The sequence below is a fragment of the Pteronotus mesoamericanus genome, unplaced genomic scaffold, assembly GCF_021234165.1.
Source record: "Pteronotus mesoamericanus isolate MK-2021 breed Mesoamerican mustached bat unplaced genomic scaffold, CSHL_Meso_final contig_26, whole genome shotgun sequence".
Lineage (NCBI taxonomy): Eukaryota > Metazoa > Chordata > Mammalia > Chiroptera > Mormoopidae > Pteronotus > Pteronotus mesoamericanus.
In genome coordinates this window covers 2,786,527-2,811,529 of record NW_026555109.1, presented here as the reverse complement: position 1 = coordinate 2,811,529, position 25,003 = coordinate 2,786,527, and the positions used below count along the sequence as shown (strand labels likewise).

The 25,003-nt window shown below is 37.9% G+C and overlaps 1 protein-coding gene across 3 annotated transcripts in view; it reads right to left on the bottom strand.

Annotated features, from left to right (window-relative positions):
* Positions 1-25,003, bottom strand: part of PCCA (propionyl-CoA carboxylase subunit alpha) — a 409,489-nt gene that overhangs the window by 9,588 nt on the left and 374,898 nt on the right. For all 3 annotated transcript variants that reach the window (XM_054574346.1, XM_054574344.1, XM_054574345.1), the window contains one exon: positions 4,682-4,822. In XM_054574346.1, coding sequence (XP_054430321.1) covers positions 4,682-4,822 — 141 coding nt within the window. The remainder of the gene's footprint in view (positions 1-4,681; positions 4,823-25,003) is intronic.

Below are 25,003 nucleotides of genomic sequence, written 5' to 3'. Positions count from 1 at the left end.
CAAGAATTCCATTGGAGAAAGGGCAAGTTCAGTGTATATGCAGTGTTTTTGTGTTTAAAAAAAAATGAGAAGCAAATATGGTAAATAAGGTGAGCAGAGAGCATAGGAGTACTCAGAGTATTCTTTATAACTTTCTGTATATTTGTAATATTTCATAATTTAAAGTTTAAACATGTTAAATAATGAATATATGAGTCTGTATATGCTTTGGAATACATTCTGAGGTTTGGGTGGAAAACTGGCACCTTATCAAATAAACTGCTTGCATAACTACTGCTATAAAATATGTAAATTTAATCATTGCAATTATTTCCTGATTGTAAATCAAGAAATCCAAAAACTGGAAAATCTATCAAACAGCCAGGCCAGGTCCTCTGCCAGGGAAAGATGCTGCTACTGATATTGGGCTGCATGGGGTACGCAAGTCACTGCCAGACAAACACACGTCAGGAGGGCCCAATCCAGCCCTTCTCATCTGGAACACCTAAGTGCAAAGGGGGTTTCAAATCCTGCTCATTCACAAAATGAAAAATAAAGGTCTCTCATCCAGTTTATTTGCGATTTCTCCAAGATCAGCTGAAACCTCAATTGCAAATGGTTTGGGGACAAAAGGGTGGTGTGACAAACACGCTCACTCATCCACCTGTTTGGGTGCTCTTTCCCTGGAGGAGTAAATGCAAGGAGGAAGAGAGATCAGGGTGAATTCTAGACGGTACTCCTATTAATGATTCCAAATTTTATGTTTTATAGCATCCCCGTCTTTTTTGTGTAAGTTGCTGTTTATGAGAACAATAATTCCAAACACCTAATTACCTGCTACTAAAGGTCGGTTCTGCTAAAAAGCGCATCATCCTTTATTTTGCTCCCCACCCGAAATACCACAATCTGTCTTGCTAATAGTGGATGGCCTTAGTAGCAGGAAAAAACAGCAACAGGTACTTAATGTCAATCTATTATTTTACCTGGTCTCACAAACTAATAAGTCACAAAGTAATAATTAAGAAAGAAAGAAACATAAATGGGTACACAGCCTGCTTCTGGTTTGTGTCTTACTTAATTTTAGATGTAATAAATAACATAAAAATTTCTGGTGCAAATTTGAGATGACTGAAAAATCTAAACATAACTAGAACAAATCTTGATTAAATGCAAAATTAAATTATCCCATTGGCTTGTATTTTTTGTTTTGTGTCTGATATCAAAAGTCTAACAAAATGAATGTGCTTATAATGACTTTATACTTAAAAGTCAAATGAAAATTGTGCAATATATTCAATAGATCTAATCTAATGCTGGAAAAAAAAGTATTTATACTTTTTGGAAAAAAATATAGCCTTTTTTTAAGATCATAAAGATAAAAGTTATGATTAAAACAATACAGCCATTTTTTAAGATCATAAAGATAAAAGTTATGATTAAAACAAACTATTAAAAATGCTAACTTTGATTACAGAAGTGCCCCAGTTTATGATAATGTTAAATATACAGAAAAATGGGTGTTTTTCAAACTAAAGTAAAAATCAGTCATTAAAAATATTTTCAGAAGGCATATAAAAATGTACTTAAGAAAGGCATCTAAAAGTCATTTTATCAATTGTTTTCTGAATTAAATTTGTGATTCTAGACTTCATAATCCAGTTCTACTTTGTTTCTAATTGGTTTGTTTGCTTATGTGAATTTTACTGTTTATTAACTAGAATCCCCACATGTTCGAAAAGGTTATTATATAATCATTTTAAAAAGATTTTACTACCACATTTAATGTTGAATAGTATGTAGTACACATTAAAAAAGTATTAGAAACTTTTGCTGTTTGAACCCGATGAAAGCACTTAGAGTAAAATGCAGCTTCTGTGCTGCAGGACAGGAGACCCTTCCCCTCAAAGCTCTCTGGGTGCCTTTATTGCTTCTAACGTGCCACCTAAATCATTGTGTCCTGAGATTTTTAAAATTCTATTAAAATTGTTTACTTCACAAAAATAGATTTGTGGTTTATTATTTATGTGACACCATTCTAAGATTTGTCAAGTCTTATTCAGCTAAATATAAAAATTACAGATAACTGGATTTTAAACCACCAAAAATAACCTTTCAAAGAAAAATAGAATACTTTGAGGCCCTCAGCTATTTTTTTTTTTTAAGGTCCTTGTTTTCCTTGAAAATACACTGAGATGATTGATTCCTTTCTCTTCCTACTGACAAAAATGCTCAGCTACTGTTACCGCTAAGAACAACACAAAATGCCCTGCAGTTTTCCAATAATTTTAGACCATAAAACTTAAAAGTTACAGATATTATTTTCTTATAAGTGGCCTCAAGTAAATGCTGTGCCTTTAGTCCAAGGAAAGTTTCTTGTGTATTAATTACATGAAGCAGATTTAACTACACAAGTGTACAAGGTGACAAACATTTCACCCTGCATTTGGTTTAGGTATTAGCAGTTTGGGACATTTTTCACAAAAAATAACTCAAGAGAAAATACTATTGTATTAAAACACAAAGGCACAGAATATAAAAGGAAGTTCCATAAGGACTAGAAGTGGCACTGGAAGTTGGAGAGAGGAATAAAAAGAAAGTGTATGCTCTGCCAGACCAGCCGAGGTACATGCGTGCAAAGAGCATTTATAAGTAAGGTGAAGGACACAGAGAAGAGGAGCCAGTTCACTAGGGTGCACAGCCACCCTCCCCCAAAGCCATGTCCTCTCACTTTAAAGGAATACATGCAACAGAGGCGCCAGTCAATTCTCAAATTAAACCATTCTTGAATACCCACATTTAATCACTGGTGGTGGTTTTCAATGTCTGAGCTACCCAAGGACTAATGCAACAATGCTCCCTCCGTTTTACCAAGTACCTTGCTTTCCCACATTAAGTCATTAACCAGGAAATTGAAAGTATGAAGGCTAAACCCTCTGGTATCTGGAGAAGCTAGACTAGGAGAAAGCAGTTGCTGGAAACAAGAAGGCTGCACGCTACCTGTTCTCTGCCCTGAGAGCAGGCGCAGCCAGAAAACTGGTGCAAGTGGAAGAGCAAGACTGCAATGTGAGTCTCCTCCCTCTGTGCTCTCAGCAGGAGCCACCTCTCTCCCTGGTCCTTCTGTTCCTTTGCTCACGTCTTGACTCAGGTGTTGGAAAAGTAAAGATTGCCATTAAAAGACTTTTTTTTTTTAAGCACAAATGTGATTTTATAATTAAAGCCACACAACTAAGACTGACAAGCTCAGGATGGCAGTATACAGCTTATGTGGCTTCCAGAAAAAGCTTAAGATGGAAAATGATAAAAAATAAAATAACCTTCTCACATTGTTTACCAACCTACACTTCTGGTCACTAGAAGATTCCACTAACTGCTCTGATAATTAGTATGAGTGTACACATGCTAACTGGCAAGGCCAAGGGACTATCTCCTTAAGACCCCAATCCTTTAGAATGAAGAAACACAAGGCAACCCCTTCCCCATATACATACATACATATATACATATATATATGTATAATTAATGTACATATATATATATATATGTAATTAATTTTTAAGTATCACCTCTCCCAAATCCTGGACTCTTGGGTGTTAGACAAGCATAATGAGTGCTTTCTTCCAAGAATATCAATGCTTTATAAGTAAACGTAACAATTCATAGCTCCTCAGCCTCTTTTATGATTTTCTAGAAAAACTAGTAGTTCCATTTCCATATCATCAGGTAAAGCAATTAAGTCAGTTTTCCAACTTCATGTGACAATTTCGGGGCTAATCATTTCAATAACTGAAACTAATCATTTTTCACTTATTATAAGTACTTTTCTAGAAGCCAATGACTATATGAGTTTTCCCTCAATATTATTTTATTTATGTTAATAAAGAAATACAGAGGCAGTTTTAATGTAATCTTCACAGGAAAATATAAACTCCTGTCACTAAACTGAGATACAAAATGGAATTACCATCTCATTTATTAAAGACTATCATATTTGGCTGTTATTTTCTGGCACATAAATAAAAAGGCAAGTACTTACATGCCCCCTAGAAACCTTTCTTTCTGGTTGACTGTTTTCTTTTTACTTCTACTGCTAATAAATAGAGACTTCTAACAATACTGTAAAGAAAATGCATGTATCCTACCAATTTGTCTGTAGCACAGTATTGCGAGACTGAACATGTGAGGAAATATTAATATAGTTTTCATTTTTGCCTTAATGTCACAAAGCCAAGATGAAAAACATAGAACTGTGAACCTAAAATTTATTTAGCAAGTTAAGGAAGTGCTCTGGTACTGTACAGATTACAGAATTAACTTTTGTTAGTACCCTTCCCTTTTATTCCAAATATAATGCAAAAAGTTCCCCATCAGAGGGTTATTTTTTAACTATGGGTTCTTCAAGGATGCTTAAAGCACAGAGAGCTAGAGAATAAATAGAAATTTTAAATAAAATACCTAGAACTCCAAATTTGTCAAATAACAGAGTCAATCAGGCCTTATTCCTGTTCCAGTTCCAGATCATTTGAAGGGAGAAGCACTCAGATATTGCTACTAACCTAATTTAAATGTGAAACAGTTGGACAAAAAAAAAATGCACAAAAGCTATTTTGCTATTTGGTGGGGGTAGTATGACTGAAGAAAGACCTGCACAGGGCACGATCATGCTTCAGTTTGCCCCCGTCCCACAGACAGGCAAGCTCCTTACCATGTCCCCGGGCTTGACAGCGACGGCCACCACCATGCCAGGCATTGGGGAGCGAAGAATACTGCTTGTATCCTCAGCCACTTTTTCCAGCATAAATTTGTTCAATTCTGCAGCGACTTTGGTCAAGATACGCACCTTGTACTTAAGGAAAAACACCATAAATGAGTTTAAATGCTGAACTTCTCCTCAAAAGTAGTGTTCATTCAAAGTCAGTTTTTAACCTTTTAAATCTAAATTATATCAGCTTTGAAGTCACATGGCTTTTAATTGTTGTACATAAAAAGAAAATATATTAATTTTTTTCCAGAATACGTTGAGCCAATTATTTAAGAGATTTCTTGAAATAAGAACTCCTCCATTAATTCACTAGTGACAGCTATCATCATGTATCATGAAGAAAAACATCTGAAGTTGTAAAGAAAACAGTGAGAACAGTAAGAATTTTCTTTGTTTTTCCTTCACCGCTTATACAACATCCCAATTAACCCAAATTCCGCGAGCTGGGTCAGCTCAAGGGAGAACGGGGGTGACTGTGAACAGGCACCAGTAGATGGCAGCAGAGTGCTGTCTCTGACTTCTCACTCCCCTTAAGAGAGGGGCTGTACCATGTATCAGTAACTTAAGACAAAGGGTTTCAGTGTTCATTTTGGGCAAAACAATATTTAAAATTCAATTTTTTCCCAGTGACATAAATGTTATATTCACGCTTGAAAATGTTAGCTTTTCTTCTTAAGCACAGTATTATGTAGTCTTTCTGTAAGATGGTTAGGGCACATACAGATGAAATATGGTAATATCTTCTGTATTAAGGGACAGTATATCAAGAGCTTAAAACCACTAAAAGAAAACGATATGCACAGTCAAGTATTTCAATGGCACTTTTTGTAGATGGCTCTCAAACAATTATGGGTCCACTAAAGGCAATTCAAATAGAGTATTTCCAGTAATGAGAACTTCTGCCTGGCAGGAAAAATCCTAGATCTCTGTGAATAAATATATGAACCTCAGTTTGGTCTATCCAAATAGAAACAAGATAAAATGGTTTGAGGAAGTGTTAGTCAGTGAAGCAGGAACGACCACCTGAAGATTTTTGGATTCCTACCAGATCGCATTTCCCTTGGGTAGACAAATGCAGCATCCAAGCAGCCCCATTTTGTTCAAAAAAGCTGCTGTAACTCAAAGCCTCCTGTGGGCATCATGATGGCAGGGATGAAAAAGCAAAATAGAATTCACCCTTTAATTCGGTACAGGGTCAGCGGAAATTTCTAAATGCGCTCTTTACAGAACCTATTTAAAAAGGAGTCGGGGGAGGGCCCCAAGGAAGAGCTTTGACAGCCTAAGTTCAGAGTAAATTTACGACACTGTGACAGGTTGGATAATAACATCTTATGCATGTTTCTTTACTCCTGAGTGTGTGTTTTGCAATCAAGACATCCAAGTGTCTGCCAGTTTCTGAAGGTTATGATCCTTAAGTGAAATTACAGTGCAAAAAAAGCAAGCTTTTTGCTCCTATTAAAATTCATCTGAGCCATAAGTAGCAAGGGAAAAAAGCAAGAAGAGTGCATTCTGCTGTCAGTCAAATAAACATTCTGGGCAGAGAGGAACTATTTATCAATGAGGGATTGTACCTCAAAGTCCTTCATTAAATTTATTGGGGGGGACAGAAAGAAAGGGTGGAGAATATAATTGTACCAAATTGTACAGTTTTAGTGTCTATGCTCTGTCTGCCTTAGAAAGAAAAGCCACCATCACTGGAAGCACCAGTCAACAAAAAAGTTACTTTTCTAGCTGGTATCACCCTGGGAGGCTCCTTCCATGTGACTGATCAGCATTGGGCCGTTTTTTCAGCATAGCAAACAGATCTTGTTCCCCCCCCCCCCCAATTTGACTTCAAAATGTGAGCATTAAATTCAGGGAAAGTATCTCTCTACATTGAGAATAATACAATTTATCACATTTCACCACAGTGGATATCTTTAAAAACTAATTTTAGCTATATCACAAATAAGCCTTAATATAAATACAGTGCTAAGATTGTCCCAAGCTCCATTTCTCCCCAGAAAGGACAAGATCCTGACTAAAGCTGGATCCTTTTACTATTTTTATAATTTTCATATCTTTTGGATTCCTTTCTCTGTTGGACTCTTGCTTTACTTGGAAAGAGATGTAAAAGAGTCACAAAACTCAATGCCTTTAGATGCAGTCTTTGTTATTGATGAGATGTTCCTTTTCCTTTTGTATTTGTTTATTGTTCTTAAATCTGTTTGGGGGATAAGCGACTTATTGTAATCACAGGCAAAAATAACAACGGGGTAAAAGCCTCAGGAGAGGGCTTATTGCAAATAGTTGGCTTAGAAATGACCTTTCTGAATATAAAAAGAGAAGGCATGGAGAAGGTTCTTTTTTAACATTACCTTTGATGTTGTCCTGACCCCGTGAGCGTGCCCATACAAACACGCCTTCTTAAAACAACCTCTTGGCTCGCCCGTGCAGCATACACGGAGTTGCTTGCCAGGATGGGATCTAAGCAGAGTACAGCATATGGGCCCATCAGAACGAATTGCCTGGTGAGAACCGTAAAAGCTTTTTGATGCCCCAGAAAAGAAGTCATTTAAGAATGTACACTAAGGCTTTCAAAGTTTATGATCAAAACTGCTATTTATTGGTTTCTCTGAATTCTTAGGGGGCATGGGCAGAGCAGCCAACTAGTTGAGAGATTTCAGGAAAATGCTCTATGACGCATGCAGTTTAGTTTTATGCTAGGCATTTAAATATTCCTAATGGATTCTGTAAAATGTCTCTGGAGAGTGTTGATTTTAAACTGTTGTTATTATTTTCAAGGAGAAAAAACACAAACGATGTTTTGAGGGTGGGAGCCCCAGGTTTTAAAAGGCTAGTCAACAGAACAGAGAAGCACAATCCTAGAAGCCAGAGGTACTCACCCTGCAAGGTCATGAGAAACGTCAGCTTGAGGGATTAGAAGCTGCTTGTTGGTTCTGTGGCTGTGGGTTATTAGGTGGAACCTCACTTTGTGGGTTTAGGAAGGTGCTCTCCAAACCACAGTCAAATTAATAAGTTCTTGAAAAACACACCTCACCATGTAAGTAGACCAGGTGGTCTCCAGACTAAGCCTTGCCAGACTCCCCTGTTCATACAGACAATAAGGGGACGGATGGAGGTCTTATCTCATAATATAATTATGGTAAAATGATCCTAGCCCAGGCTCTAAACAAATTAATTTTATGTTGTCTGCAATGAAAAACCATGTCTAACAAGAAAATTTCTCTCAAAAAGTTCAAAAGAAAAAAAATCATACCAGACATGAAAGGATCAGGAAGAAAACAAAGAGATGGACAATTAAAAGGAACACAATGGAATTGTTTTAGAAATTAACATACAGCTCTTAACACGGAACCTGATGAGAAAAGATGGAAGTAGAATGCTGTGGCTGCTGGGGAAAAAGGAGGGGACCAATCATGGCTTGGATTAAAAAAACATCCTGCAAATGGGCACGGCCATTGGTGCCATCCACATACACAGCTCTGGGCCACAAACAGTAGAGATCCTCCCCCACTATGGATGCCCTAAACACCTCAGACGGTCACACAAAACACCATCTTGCTGCTGTCTATACTAGTTTAGTGCATGAATCTCCTTACGGAGTTTAAATCCATGTGCCTCTTTGAAGGCCTCCAGATTCACCAGCAGTGTTACACATCCCACATTGTCACGTTTGTATGATTTAGAGGTCTGTGGGCTCCTGGCAAAATGACTGCTTTCGGTTTGCTTCGCATATTTTTTCAGTTGTGATTTTTGAGCCTTTAGTTTCGTTTCTTTTAAAGTAGCATAGCTTCAATTTCCATTTCTATACCATTCTTCCAATAATGAGGATATGTATAGTGGAAGAACCATATGTTTTTTTCATGTCAATTGGGGGCCATCTCAGTCAACACTGGGTCAAGGTAAATGATGAACCTTAGATGATGAACATTTACTGTGAATTATTTTACATCAATTATTTTGATACCCTGAAGCATTGGCCATATACACAATTCATCAGCACTCAGTGAGGCGGCAAATCCCTTTCTTCAAATATAAGGATCTCTTCTTATTCAAAGTTCTACACCTTCTAGCCCCAAAGATCTCCAAAATTAAGCTGCATCTTCATTTTCACAGTGCGGCACTGAGAGCTAACACTCAAATGTTTCCCTAAATGTCTACTTTCCTAACTTGAGCTACAGAAAAACTGCCAGTGTTTTTCAAGTGACCACAATGATTAGCTGCAAAAATGACACATCTCTTAAAAAAACAGCATGTCAGAAAAAAAGAGAAAAACACTAAATGGAAATTAAAACACTCCGGTGGAATAAGAAACATAATCCAACCTTGTCTTTATTTCCTATGTTCTTTGTGAGAAACAGAGTGAACACTTGAGGAAAACTGTACTAAACGTTCAAGGCTGCGCAAAATACATTCCCCTCTACTTCAGTGTCAGGCCCAACAATACCAAACCAACCCAAATCGCCAAGAAACAACACTAAAAACATACACAATTAAAGTCTGTCCTTCTCTTGGAAGCACAACCCATGCGAAGGTGAAATGAACAGATAGCGACGAAAGCGCCTTGTACAGCTGCTGTCACTGGAGCAGCCTGTTAGCATAATGCTGTGACAACTCCATCGGCACAGTCTCAAGGTAGCTGTCAATCAGGATGCATCATTTAATCCAACAGCACTCGGAGGACTCTCTCTGACAACCCACATGACAGCGTATCTACAGCTCTATTTATATATCAGTGCCCAGTTACGTTTACAATGCTGTTGTAATTAGAAAAGATGCAACAGGCAGCAATATTATTGAGATTTCCATTTTGTAGTACTGCCCTGTAAAGTGTGATCTTGCTTCACAGAGTCATGCTAAATGACAAAGGCTATTTTCTTCAATCTCCCAGCTCAGACAGCACTTCATTTGCAGCTATCTATAATTAGATTAATGGTGTAGTGCAGTACAAAGCAACCCCACTTCACATCAGATAGCATATGAATTAGGACAAACACTTATTTCAATTCCAGGCAGAGAAAGCAATGACTGGGGTATTTAGCATACTCTTTATGGTAGAATGAGATGTTAATTGTGTACCATTACCTCTAAACTGCTTGCTTGTTGTATAAATCACTGTGCTAATTGATGCAGAGATAGAAATGTAGCCACAGGCAAGAAAGCAATGGAATGAGAGCTGAAGATGGTGGATAAAGGATTATGGAGTAAAACCATATGGAGATAAGGTTCCTTTGAAACCTTTCCTTTCTGCCCATGAGCAGGATTTCTGAAAAGTACAGAAAAGCTCCTGTAGTTGGAAATAAATTTCAATTTTTCCACATTCCTCTTAAAAGCACAAATTTATCCTGGCTCCCAGAATTCCAAAAAAGAGGTATGTGGAGTTAATCTAAACATACACTGATGAAAACATGGAATGTGCAGTTTTCAAATAGAACTCTGAATCTGGATTTTGGGCTCATGGGTTAACAAGTAACACTAGTAAACTACATGGAGCAGAAGTTTCTGACCCATCTAAAGGCAAAAATAAATTTGGTCCCAAGATTTGAAGTTGTTCTCATAGATCAAAACACAATAAAACAACAGACCAAAAAAAAAAATATCAGCTGGTTTAGGTCTGTTACGGACTCTATGTAGAACATTTATTCAGGCTGTGAATCCAACAGAACAGAACAATTTCCATCTGCCATTAAAACAATGATTTTAACACCGCCACCAAAACACTCAAATCTGACTACTCCAGTTTATGACTTCACATTGATAGGCATGTCAACATAAGAAACGTTCAAACCTGTAGAGAATTTTTATGAATTTACTTGAGCCAAACTGATGACAGTTGCCAGGAATCAAGATCTCAATGGATTGAGAAATGCTCTGGAGAATGGCAGTTTAGTATCTTATTTTATATATTACAATCAAAAGAGGAGGCATAAGGGGGTTACAGAAACCCACTGGTGATAGGTTAGGGAGAAAGGAGAAAGCAAAGTTGGGATCAGGGCAACCTCTGAGATTGGACAAAAAGTAAAATGATAAGACACTTACACAAATGGGTGCAGGATAGTTAATAGTCAACAATAACATGATAACGATAACAATGAAGGGATTTGTCGTCTCCCCCTGGTGTGGTGCCTGTGCTTTGAGGGGTCCAGAAAAAGGAAATTTGACATCCCAAAGGTACATAATCATAGATGCAAAAGACAATAGATAGGCTCAGTTAATGTAAAGACTGACCTTTGTTAGGAAAAATATCAGCCTAGGGCATGACTGCCTGCCATGACCTGCTTTTAGTTAGAAAGTCTTAATTTCAGACCATCCTATGTGGTTACTTTAGGTCCCTGAGTTTTTAAGGCTGACAGACAGGCCTCCCCTAAGCATGTCAGGTTTTGCATGTGTCTGCTTTTCTTCCACAGGAAGGAACTAGAAAGAAACTCTTTCTTTCTTCCTTTTTTTTTTAACTAGCAAAAAATAAAAATAAAAACAAAAACATGTAGTAATTTAAAAGTTTCAATCTTGCTGCAAAACGCTATTCTTTCTGTTTAAAATGTCCTACTCAGCACTCAACAGCTCTTACTGGGATGATATGAGTATCTCAAAAGCACAAATATAGAAACCAAATGCTATAAAGCCCACTTGTTAAAGATCCATAGAGAAACATGTTCTTTGGAAGTTCATAAATCAATTGCATGAACCCCATGTATGTGTTCCCAATTTTTTTAATGACAAAGCAAGGGTAAGGTGCAAATTACTACTGTGCACTTTAAAAAAAAAAAATCAGCTGCTTAGTAATTAGCACTGTTATAACAAAGTTTTACACAGAGAACAAATACAGTGGTCCAGTTAATAGTACAAATTCTCCACCTCAGAGTAACAGCTAATATACCCATCTACTGCAAGTGCACATTTGAGAAATCCTTTGTATAGTTTAGCCTTGTGAAATCCAAATACCACATTAACTTGCAAGACAATAAAATAATGTCCCAAGAAACCAGCAATGTCTCGTTCAAGTTATGACCACTGACACGTGGAGGGGAAAGTCCACAGTTTCTCTGTTGGGGGCAACGGGGCAACAGTCTACCTTTCACCATAGAGAGTAGCCCTTATATGGCTGACTGCAGAACTGAGAACACCTGTATTGCTACTGAAAATTGAACAATTTGAAGTTTAGGTCATTATGCTAAATAATATTATTTTTAAAAAAGACAACTATGAGGAAACAGCAAGGGCTCTTGCAATGGAAACACATGTCAGCAAAATAAACAGTGTGAACTACTCTGAAATAACACCTACCAATCATGCAGCTAGGTGACTTAACGGAAATGCATTGAGGAAAAGATCTGGAAGTAGTATAAGGGCCTGCTCCCAATCATTAATCGCTTGTTTAGACCATTTTAACTAGAGCAGTACAGCCTGCAGCAAAACGCCAACATGCCCCTCACTTGCATGTCAGTGATGTTGGTGTTAACAGGAGAAGATATATAGTTTCTGATATTGCATCCCAGTTCCTCAGCATTTGCTCCCTTTAACTGAAAAGGCAGTTAAACACAAAGTAAATCATTCCGTTAGCTTAGCTGTTTAATTGATAATGTCAATATGTTGCAGTGATATAATGCACCACTTTCAACACTCGTTCACTTACATTTATGAATCCATCAATAATCAAGGGTTTCTGTTTGTTTGTTTGTTTTTTGTTTTTACTATGAAGTTGGTTCTTGAACTTCAGTCTTTGCTGGAGCAGTCAATGTACCACAAGGAGTAAGGATCTCATTAAGGACAGTTTTCGAGGGAGAAGGTACAAAAAATGGAGGCTGGAAGAAAATTCCAACAAAACTAAACAACAAAAATACATGAAGCCATTTCAGCAACTCACCTTTCAAAATGCTTGTTATTAAAAAAGGAAAATGAATGTTTTCTTAGAGAAAAGAAGAACTGCCTTAAGAATACTATCAAAGCCTTTGAAGGAATGAGTGAGTTAGTGAGTTAGTGTGTATCTCTGGCTTGTTCCCAAAGGACAATATTTCCTGGAGAGAAAAACATGGGAATGTCTGTCAATAATACAAAAATTTAACCCAATTTTTAAAAATGTTGTTTTTAAATCAGAAACACAAGGTCTTTCAAACTCCAATACCCTAAGAAGCTTTTCTTTTTTTAAACAATAGTCCTGAAAATTGAAAATTAAACATTAAGCCCAATACTTAATAGGATTTATTCTCTCAATTGTGTTTCACTGAGTTTATGTTTCTTGTCATTTGCATCACTGTGTCTTAAGACAGATCCCCAGATTATGGAACAGAAAAAAAGTGATGGCACAGGAAGCCAACACCCACTCCCAGTCTGTGGGGAAGGGGTGCTCTGAGGGCAAGTCCTCAGTGGGGTTCTGCAGGAGCGAGTCTATTAATGGGGCCACTTCCCTGGTGCTCGGTGCTATAGGGATACCTTGGGCAGGTGTGCCGTAATAAAGGGACCCAGCCTCTGCTTTGCCCAGTTGCCCACAAGCTGTCTACCAGGTACATATGCCACAAAGGTAACGTGCTGAAATAAGTGGCACTTTGGCACCCACAAAGGCAAGTCCATCGACAATGCACTGTACAGAACTCACTAAACAGAACATGTGGGTTCTGCTGATCAGGAATCTCTGTGACTAAGGACTGTAATGAGTCATTTCTTTCCTTTTCACACAAGAAAAATATTATACATATTTAAAAGCCTTGTATTCAATTATGTAACAATACCAACATCTGTTAACAGTACAGGCTGTTTCTATTCTGTATCCTGAATTGTTTTATGTAATTAGGAGTTTTAAGGTATTCAGTAAGAAGGTACCTTTTAAAAGCACTGTATAATTTGGGATACAATGAAATGTTTTGTTGAAAATCTATAATTAGGGTAGCATCAGCTTACAGAAAAGTTTATAAAATGTTATAAAAACATAATTAAATAAATAAGCATGTAGGTAGTGAAGTGTACCATTTTGCTATGGTCCCCATCTCTCTTTATTCCTCCTCTTCTACTTGAATTTTTATTTGCTCATCTCAAGTTCCAAATTATGCTGCCTATAGGGTGCAGAATAGGTGAAAACTGGGAGAAAAAAAGACGTGGAGCTTGGCCTTTCCCTATAAGTTCTTCAGTCTTGAGCTGAAACACTGGAGGCTGGGAAGTAAGGGATTCCTTAACAACATTTTTTACTTTATAAGGTTTTTTAATAAAATATTTTTGCTATTATGAATTCACTGAAGCAATTCAGGATCTAATATCCAAGATGTTGGCTTGTATTGCTCAGAAATTAAACTCTATCAAGACAAAGGAGACAAAAGTAAAGTTAATAATAATACTGTGTAAGTAAACTATTGGATAAGAAAATCGAAGCAGAAAACAATTAAAAAAGAGTATAGCAGGCTACCTCAAAATATGCTACTTTTGCATAAGGATTGTTTGAGCTGAAAGCAACCAGCACTCGAAGAGCAGGGCATAAATTTCCTGTCCAAAAGCAGGGCATAAATTTGTTTTGTAAAGGTATCTCTCTCCCCCTTACCAGGAGAACCACCCCAGTGCCAAGATGAGAACTACTCTAGAGAAAACTCTTAGCTGCATAATGAACCTTACTAAACAACCTTATTTAGCATACATTTCCTAGTCACCTTCCCATAATTTACCTTCCTCACACAATCCCCAAACCTCTTTTCCTTTGTCTAACCTCTTCTCCATACCCTTATTGCCCTTTGTTAAAATTGTATATAGCCCTAAATTCTAACTGTCTCCTTAGGTCACATTTCTTTATGAACTCCCATGTGTAAACACATATTCTAATCTGTTTTTTTTTTTCTCTCTCATTAACCTGGCTTTTGTCAGTTTAACTGGCAAGGCTTCAGGCGCTGAATCTAAGAAGACAGAGGAGAAGGTTTTCCATCTCAACACAACCCAACCACCATTGGTCCAAAGTATTGGGAATGCTACACTATCAGGAAACAATGTAACATTTTATAATTTAGAAAGCTGACACAATTTAGCAATTTAACCTGAGTTACTAAGTGGACTTTCTGGCATGCTGCATATAGTACATATAGAGAACATACAGCACTGGAGGGTAAACAAGACCTGTAACAAGACATGTGACCAATCTAGGGAAGAGGGAATATGGCCGTCCTAGAGCACGCAGCAAAGGAGAGTGAAAAGCACAAGTTTTTGAAGCCAAATGACCTGAGTTTCACATCCTTACAGATGTAATTTTTTTGCCAACTGACTTAACTTCTTAAAATAAACATCTTCCTTTCTAAAATCAAGATAACAGATGTATTAAATGATCAGGGGTTTAAATTGACACAGATTTCCAAAGTAACTCGCAAGTGCCTGACAGTAAATATTCACCAAATAGGATTTCCAGTCTCTTTCCCAAACATCTCTAATTGTCCAAGGAAAGACAATAGTGGATTTTTTTAAAAATGCATATTATAAGACACCTCAGGTTCAAAACTAGTTCATGGCTCTACATGTGTGATCAAATATAGATTAAATTTTGCAAATACCACATCATGCTCCAAGATAAAAGAAAGGAAGTTGGTTCTGATAGTAAGAGAATTTCTAGATCAGGCAGTGCAGAATTCTATTATCCTTTCCTTAAACACTTAAAGAGGTACACAGTGAATGACAGAAACAGTTTGCTTCATCCATTCAAAACCCAGTTATCAAGCATATCTAGACAATATAAGACTACAAAATAAATAGGAAAAAATAGTACCTGACCTCAATCACCATAATTTGGCCAGAGAGGAAAAAAAAAATGAATGACATAATAAAAATATGAGGTATGTCCAGAAGGTATCCAGCCATGCAATATGAAGAAAGAGACACTTATTGAAGAAGATACAAGATACAAAAAACATTGTACACAGGACAAGGATGTCCCAGCCACCTTCAAAGTAGGCACCTTGGAACCTCACACAATTCTTCCAGTTGCCATCAGCTGCCCCATCGTATTTTCCTGAATCTCACTGACAGTCTGAAATCTCTTCCCTTTCAAAGGTGATTTTAGTTTTGAGAAAAGCCAGAAGTGGCAGGGCACCAAATCTGGGCTGTAGGGAGGCTGAGTCACCTGGGTGATTTGATGTTTTGCCACAAACCTCTGCATGAGACGTGATGCATGAGCGGGCACATTGTTGTGACAAAAGCTGCCAATCACAGTTGCCCAGAGCTGCAGTCTTCTGAATCATCCAAGTAGTTTCCACGGAGAAATGATCAAGTTTAATGCGAAATTTGATGCAGATTCATTGCTCTGTTCATTCAGTCATTCTGAATGGGATGCCCACACAGAACACATGCTCACTCAATGGTATCTACCACCCCCACACTGACTAGCAGAGTGAAGTTGTCATTGTTCACGCATGTACATTACAGTCCACTCTCCTTGGCTGCTAGGTTACATCGATGTTGCACAAAACGCTGTCATTATATTAACAGTGATGGGACTTTTCCTGGACAGACTTTGTATAAGAAGTCCCACAAAGGATGTGATCAATATGAGGTAGGCCTTTGATTATAACCTCTCTCTTAAAGAAAGTCTCCCAGCATGGGAGGCAGTTGAGAACAGTGGTTTAATTTTTAGGATCTGGAGGGGGATACTTAGATGTCTAACTCCATCATTAAGGAATTTGGGAAAGTTACATAAATTTTCTATGTCTTAGATACTTCATTTATAAATTGTGGATCATAATAGTGCCAACTTCAAAAGGTTGTTTTGAGCATTAAGTGAATTCTCATATGAGGAATGCTCAGGACACATTGAATGCCAAATTAATATTTAGTAACCATTATTACTGGGTTGTTTGTTTGTTCTTTTTGTTATTACGGATACATGTCCACAGATAGAGCAGAAATTAAGTCAAAGGAAAAAAACACCTCCTTTCCATGCTCAAATCTGGTCAGAATACTCTGGCCACCAAATGCATGAGTATTTTCCTTATACGAAGCAAAATACCCAGTTTGGACACCAACTGGGTGCTCTACAATTCAAATTATTTCTGACAGTAGTTGGAGAGAGGCTAAGCACACAGTCCCACATGACTGTTCCCCAATTTAGATGCCAATCACAAGTCCAGGTTGTGGTTCTCACTGACTGGCTATACACTGGAGGTTCTCACAACCCCTCTCAAGTTTGATACTTAGTTATAATGGTTTACACACCTCAGAAAATAGTTTACTTACTAGGTTACCTGTTTATTAGAAAAGGATACAACTCAGGAACAGAAAGACAGAAGAGGCGCATGGACAAGCCATGGAAGAAGGGGTGCAGAGCTTCTAAAATGTCTCCAATGATACCACCACCTAGCACCGCCACGCACTCACCGATCCAACCACTCCAGAAGTTCTCTAAACCCCTTCAGTTAGAGATTTTTTATGGAGGCTTCACTAGCAGGCACACTTGATTAAATCATTGGCCATCAGTCATTAACTCGACCACCAGTCCCTCTCCATTTCTGGATGAGGCTGAAAGTTCCAACCCTTTAATCACCTGCTTGGTTCCCTGGCAACTAGCACCCCATCCATCCTTAGGAGTTTCCCAAGAGTCACTTCATTAGCATAAGCTCAGGTGTGATTGAAAGGGGCTTCCTTTAACCTTAATCACTCATTTCACTTAGGAAATTCCAAGGGCTTTATGAGCTCTGTAATAGAAATGGAACAAAGACCAAATGTAGATTTCTTATTATAAATCACAACATCTCAAGTCAAATTCAGACACCAGAAATCGTGGGTATTTCCCTGAGAAGGCACTGGATGTTGCTCTGGGTAGGTCTAGAATTCATCAAAACATAAGGATCTAAAACTCTCTCAAGTGCACACAAACATATAGCTTATGGAACTTTTCAGGCCTATCTTCCTCATTTGGTATTTCCTCTGATAATATTTTTAGCCTAATTTGACCTTCCATTCAATTCTCCTAAGTATTCTTCTGACTGAAAACGTGGCCTTATCTATGCTTATCCATCATATCTTCCAGACTTTGGGTCTCTGTTTCTAATTTCTCATAAGAAGGGAATTTGAGGCAGGATGGTAAGAAGTCAGGAAAATTCCTTGGCAAGTGGAATGGGGAAACTGAGACCGACAGCTGATTCAAGCTGTCTTCACCCACACCCTGACTCACCTGCCTCCTTCTCTCTTCTATGACCACTCCCTTAAGCATTAAGCCTTCAGGACAATGAGGTTCTGGTCAGCATCAAATAATCACAGGAAAAAAGACCCAGGTCTGTTTACCACAGAGACAGCATTTTGGTCAAATCAGAGACAACATCTAGGCCTCAGGTGTGTTTCAGCTCCAGGCCCAGAAAAGCAGCAAAACCAGATGAAGGGATGTCGGGGCTGGCATCAGGACCAGATGCAATGATCAATGACCCCCTGCCCTGGCACCAACCAGTCAGTAGAGACCACAACCCTGACTCTATATGCTCATTTTGATAAACCAGCATATTAAAGGACACACCTGATAAGCTAATGAATATTCTATTGAGATCCTCCCTTGAGACCTCCCCTTAAATTTCTGCCTTTAAAAAACAGATAGGAACCCATAAGACAAAAACACCTAGTGTGCACTCTCTCCAGAGCACGTCCACGCCTCCTTTCTTCAAGCGTGTATCTTTACTTTCTTTCTCCTAAGCTCTAAGGGTCCCCACAAGACTTGCAACCAGGGAAGCAGCAGGTAGCAGCTGATCATCCTTGAACCCCCTGAACTTATCTCCAAGGGCCCTTCTTTTGCCTCTCTTACTTGTTTCCTCAGCCCATGCAGCACATCTGGTTCACTTCTTCTACTTCTGTAACTTTCTTCCTGAAAGGCTAAGGCAGGGCTTTGAGCAACCTGCTCAAATATACTCTTTGAGTGTACTTTGACTTTGTATGTTAAATAAACTTCCTCTCCTGCTGGAGTTCTTAGCTCTGGATTCTTTCTTTGCAGAACTCAAGAACTGTGAGCCAACACTGCTGGTAACAAATTCACATTTGAGAAACTTGAGATTTACTCAAAAAAAAGAACTGGGGACTGAGTTTGTGGGTGAATTTTGAAAGCTCTTATAAAATTTAAGAAGTATTTTATAAAGTGTACAAGTTAGAGGCTTGCTGTACAAGTCCTACAGCCAAGAAGAGAATAGAACAGGCTAACAACCTCCCCTTCAATCCCAGTTCCTTTAAGTTGTATTAATAATATGTATTTTAAATCTACTCACACAAATCTATAAATAAAACATATCTATTTCTAAAAATGCTTTCACATTACATAAAATACAACAATTAAAACATCTCATTTAAAAAGAAAGAAATCCATCCTATTTTGCAGAAAGAAAGAAAGAAAGAAAGAAAGAAAGAAAGAAAGAAAGAAAGAAAGAGAGAGAGAGAGAGAGAGAGGGAAGGAAGGAAGGAAGGAAGGAAGGAAGGAAGGAAGGAAGGAAGGAAGGAAGGAAGGAAGGAAGGAAAGTCCATGCAACATCCTTGACTCAGTATAAACTTTTAAACAGGGGGTTAAGACAGAGCTTTAGGCAACTTATTTTTCTTTTTACATCCTTAGCTCACCTGAAGCAGAGGGAAAATCTCCATGTACCCTGGTGTTGCTCCCAACTCCCCCTGAGTAATGCATAGGCCCTGCCATGGCGGCTTCACAAGGTAGCCGAAGAGCCCCAATGGACCCAGTCAGCCCGTCTTACTTAGGGTTTAGCACCCATGGTTCACCTCCCTTCTCACAGAGAATCAGGCCCAGTTGTGTAACTCTCAGGTCCTGGGTATGCTTCCCCCCCAGTTTCCCCTACCCCTCCCACAGCTGCATTGATAAATTCTTTACTCTACCATCTGTTCTATTTACCTCTACTTTTCTGAACTTTGTTTCTCTCTTTTTTGTAACTACCCCCAACAGCATGACTTGTTGTCTGCATATAACAGGTACCTTTGCCTGGTTGCAATTACTCCATAATACTTCCCAGAAGCCCCTGTTTTTCACTCTCATGACAGTCTGTATTTACCTCAAATACTAATATCCATACCAATGAAAATAAAGTCCTCTTAACTTTCTGAATTGTCACCACTCAGTAATTTTCAGTCTAGAGGGCCAGAAATGCCAAAAGCAATTGTCAAAAGCTTCAATCATAGAAGTGGGATCATTTTCCTATTGACTAATTTGTCAGTAAGACAGCTGTCTAATCAAATTGAAAAAGGCTTAACCCCTTTATTATTACAATTAAAAAATAATGCACAGTAATCTACAAAATAAAACTAGGGAATATTTCATTTGTATATATAATCCAGAGGCCAGGAGTATTAGCAGCTACTTCTTGGTGACCTGCGATCTCTTCCTCTGGGCTGCAAGTCTTACACAGAAGAGAGAGCCCCAGGAGAGTTAGGATGGGGGGACTGATGCTAAACAGTGTCACTAAATAGTGTCACTCTATGGCATCTCCCTTAGTGAATCCACTTTGGACCAGGGTCTGGGCCTGTTTCACAGGCTCAGAACTAGACTTTCTCTATTAGCTTAACTTAGATCATTTTCAGCTAGATGGAGTCATTCATCAAGCTCATAAGAAATTGACTGTAAATCATTTATTAATTTACAATCAGAAATATATGTATAAAAGGAACTAGCACATCTCTTAACTGCAGTGTGGGTACCTAAATTATAGTCAGTGATTGTTTCCTAAATATGGAACCAGCAGAAGAAGCATCAGCTGATCTTAAGCAGTGCTGAAGAGACGTCAAAACTCATCTGGAGGACTTGCCAAAACATAGATTGTTGGGCCCCATCCTCAGAGTTTCTGATTTAGAATTTGGTTGGTACTTGCATTTCTAAGAAGTTCCCAGGAAATGTGGAAGCTTCCAGTCTCTGACCACACTTAGAGAAGTATGGACACACGGCACATTTTTTCACTTCAACAGCCTTTCCAAGGGGTCTGTCTTAGATCATTGGGCTTAGAATACCATAGACTAGGTGGCTTATAGACAATCTCCCAACACCTTAATATTGGACTTCCAGACTTCAAAAGTTGAGGAAATAAATTTCTGTTGTTTAAACCACCCAGTTGGTGGTATAACTCTGTTTACAGAAGTAACACCTTTAATGTATCTTTTGCACATAGTCAGCCTTGCCCATTTCATGTTTCAAAGTTTTAGGAGGTTTTTGGTACCTATAGTTACTCTGCCATTAATTTTTCTTTGACCCCAATGTTGCTGTCCCTGAGTTAGGTCACACACATTGGGATTTGAGCTTAGAGAAAAAAACATGTCAAAACATCGCAGATTGAAAGCCTCTCCTTTTCCATGAGTAATCTTCTAGTATAAGGGCTCTCTTTAAACGTTTACAGATTTTATATGTCCTAAAACTAGCCCTAACTACCCAATATCTGGGCAACTGGGGGAGTATTCATTTGATCTCTTGGCTTATTAAAAGCTACAGGGAAGCTCAAAAGTCCCAGAAAAGTTGGCAAGGTAACTTCAAATGGAATGCATGTGTTACTATACAAATTGATTAAGTATAAATCCCTTGTAAAGAAACTTTAATATTAAAGAAATTATAAATATATCCCAAGGAGAATTCTAGTATCAACAAATGATAACAAATATAAATGCTAGATTACTATTGCCTTTGGTCTGGCATCTGCAAGAGGAAATTATACACTGAACATGTTTGAGTTTTATCTGACTTTAAACTTTTCTACAATCTTATTAGCATATGGAGGGTCTGTTTAATCCATTCATTTTAAAAAGAATCACCTCAATCTGAAGAAGTTCTCAGGAAAAAATGGATTGAACCAAAACCATTTAGCTCCTCTCTTAGACAGGGGGAATCCATTTTTGCCAAATTTCTTAACTTCAATTAAGTTTAGAGGTAAAGTGATCTGCGTATGGGTTTCAAATACTGCCTATTTTATCTCTAAAAAAATAAATTTGTGATACCTTCCCCCGAATTACAAATACATGAATTGAATATTTCATCAAAACTCTACATTAGAGACTCTTAAGTTAGAGATATATCCTAGTGCCTCCAGAAGTCTCAAGTAACCAATGAATCAGAAACAAAATAATTTTTCCATGTTTCTTCCGCACTGTTTTGAAAACTGTCATTTGTAAAAGAAAAAGGCTGTTTTGTTAATGTCACATACAGTCCATTTGTTTACATCAGGAAGTACAACAAAGTTCGCATGAGCCTTGATCTTTTTCCTGTCACTTAACTGATGGACAAATGTGCTTCTTTGTGGCAAAGTGTTTTGCAGCAGAAGTGTGGATGCATGGAATATCAGTCCATCTTAGAAACATGGCAACCCATACTCTTTATAATGAAATGAATAACATTAAACGCTGGCAGTTTACTAACATATTACCTATCCTACAAGAAAATCTGTCTCATGGTATAATACAGGCTTGCCCAATACCCTGCCAAGTGACACGTATCTCCACCCTAGCAAGAAGATGCAAAAGTAGATAAATATGAAAAGTTCCACTGCTGAAGAATGACCTACCATGAGCTAGTACTAACAGCCCTCAAACCTGGCAATTTCTCTTAGAGAAAAATTTACATGGTCTTGAAAACCTCAAAGAATTCTTTCAAATATTTATTTTTACCTAGACATTATTGAAATTCAGAGGTTTATAATCCTTTTCTTGCTGATATTATCAACAATGTTTACCTTGAAAAAATGGCCTCACTGATAGAAGAGCAAAGGAAATGACTTGGCATGAATTTAATTAGAAGACTCTTGGAGAATTACAGATGCCTTGACAAGAGCTTGAAAGTGTCTTGGCCATTCTGATTGTGTCTGCTACCTCACAACTGAGTCTGTCAACACATGTTGCAACTAAAATAAAAATTTTAAGTGGCAAAGAGGAAAGAAAGGCTACACTGTTCTCCACCCCTTTACTTTTAGTCTGTGTGTATCTTTTGATTTGAGGTACTGTCTCTTGGAGAGAGCATATATATGGGTTTTGTTTTCTTATCCAATCAGCTACCCTATGACTTTTGGTTGGAGCATTCAAGCCATTTACATTTAAGGTGATTATTGATAAATGTGTATTTATTACCATTTTATTTTTAAACTATTTTCCTCTGTTTTTCTTTTTCTTTTGCTTCTTCTTTTTAAAGCAAGCCTTTTAACATTTGTTGCAGTACTGTTTTGGTGTTAAACTCCTTTAGCTTTTCTTGTCTGGGAAGCTCTTTATTTCTCCTTCAATTTTAGGTGTTAGTCTTGCTGGGTAAAGTAGCCTTGGTTGTAGGTCCTTGATTTTATCACCTTGACTATTTCATGCCAGTTCCTTCTGGCCTGAAATGTGTCTCTTGAGAAATCAGATGATAATCTAATTGGAGCTCCCTAGTGGGTAAATACCTGCTTTTTCTCTTGCAGCTTTTGGGATTGTCTCCTTGTCTTTAAGCTTTGCTATTTTAAGTATAATGTGTCTTGGTGTAGGTCTCTTTTGGTTCATCTTGTTTGGGACTCACTGTGCTTCTTGGACTTGTGTGTCTTTTTCTTCCACCAGATTAGAGAAGTTTTCAGCCATTATTTCTTCAAACAGGCTCTTGAACCTTTGCTCACTCTCTTCTCCACCTGGTATTCCCATGATGTGGATGTTATTATACTTAATGTTGTCCCAAAGGTTTCTTAAGCTCTCCTCATTTTTTTTATTTTTTTTATTTTTGCTACTCTACCTGGTTGTTTTTTTCCACCTTGTCTTCCAAATCACTGATTTGATCCTCTCCTTCATCCAACCTACTCTTTATTTTTTCCAGTGTATTATTTATCTCAGATATTGTATTCTTTATTTTGACTGGTCCTTTTTTATTGTTTCTATGTCTTTTTTCATGCTGTTGAGTATTCTTATAATCATTACTCTGAACTCTGTATCTGGTAAGTTGCTTGCCTCCCCTTCATTTAGTTCTTCCTGTGGAGGATTCTCTTGTTGTTTCATTTGGGGCCTATTTCTTTGTTTTCCCATTTTGGCTTCCACCTTGTTATTGTTTCTGTGTATTAGGTATATCTGCAAAGACTCTGGTTCAGACCTATGTCTGATGCTGTTTGCGACTGGCCCTGGGCAACCTGTTTGGAGCTATCAGGGATCCTCAGTTTGTAGATCCCTCAATTGGGCCTCTTTGCATGCAGAAAGAACCAGGCGGGCCACCAAGGCTGGTTTTTACTAGCCCCAGGTTCTCAGAAGGGTCAGAAAAAAGTCTCAGAGCTCTCAGAGATCTGTCTCAGTTGCTAAACTTAATCACTGAGATAACCTCCAGCTGTACTCCTCAGCAGCCTGGCTTATGCTCCACAGGTTGGGACAGAGTAATTCTTGTGGGTGGGGCTATTGCTTCCCCTCAGGCTGATGCCACTTGGAGGGAAGTGCTCTGCCCAAGAAAGATGGCCTCTGCAGTATGGGGAATGACTCAGCACAAGGAAAGGAAAAAAAGAAAAAGCTGGGGTAGCAATACTTACATCTGACAAAATAGACTTTAAAACCAAGGCTATAGTAAAAAACACAGAAGGACACTACACAATGATAAAGGGAACAATCCACCAAGAGGATATAATCCTCAGAAACAGTTATGCACCCAACACAAGAGCACCTAAATGTGTAAAGCAAATCTTGATGGACATAAAAGGAGAAACCAACAGAAATAGTCATAGTAGAGGATTTTAACACCCCATTGACTTTGGTGGGTAGATCTTCCAGATAGAAAATTAACAAGATAACAGCCTTAAGTGATACACTAGGTCAAATGGATTTAATTACTATCTTTAGAGCATTTCACCCTAAAACATACTTTTCAAACACACATGGATTGTTTTCTAGGATAGACCACATGTTAAGACACAAAAGAAGTCTCAATAAATTTAAGAAGATGAAATCATAACAAGCATTTTCTCTGACCACAATGCTATGAAACTAGAAATCTATCACAAGAACACTGAAAAATACACGAAGACACGGAAACTAAATAACATGTTATTAAACAGTGAATGGGTTAACAATGAAACCGAGGAAGAAATCAAAAGATACCTTGAAACAAATGAAAATGAGAACACAACAATCCAAAACCTGTGGGACAGAGGGAATTCAATCTTAAGAGGGAAATTTATAGCATTGCATGTGTATCTCAAGAGGCTACGCTGCTTTACCATTCCACAACGTTAATTTCTTATTCATGCCAAAGAATATCAGGCTTCTTGGATATGAACTTCAAAGCCAAATTCAGGTTAATTTTTCATTTACTTTGCACATTTTTTCATATGTTTATTTCCATAGATTTTTAACACTCCAAAATGA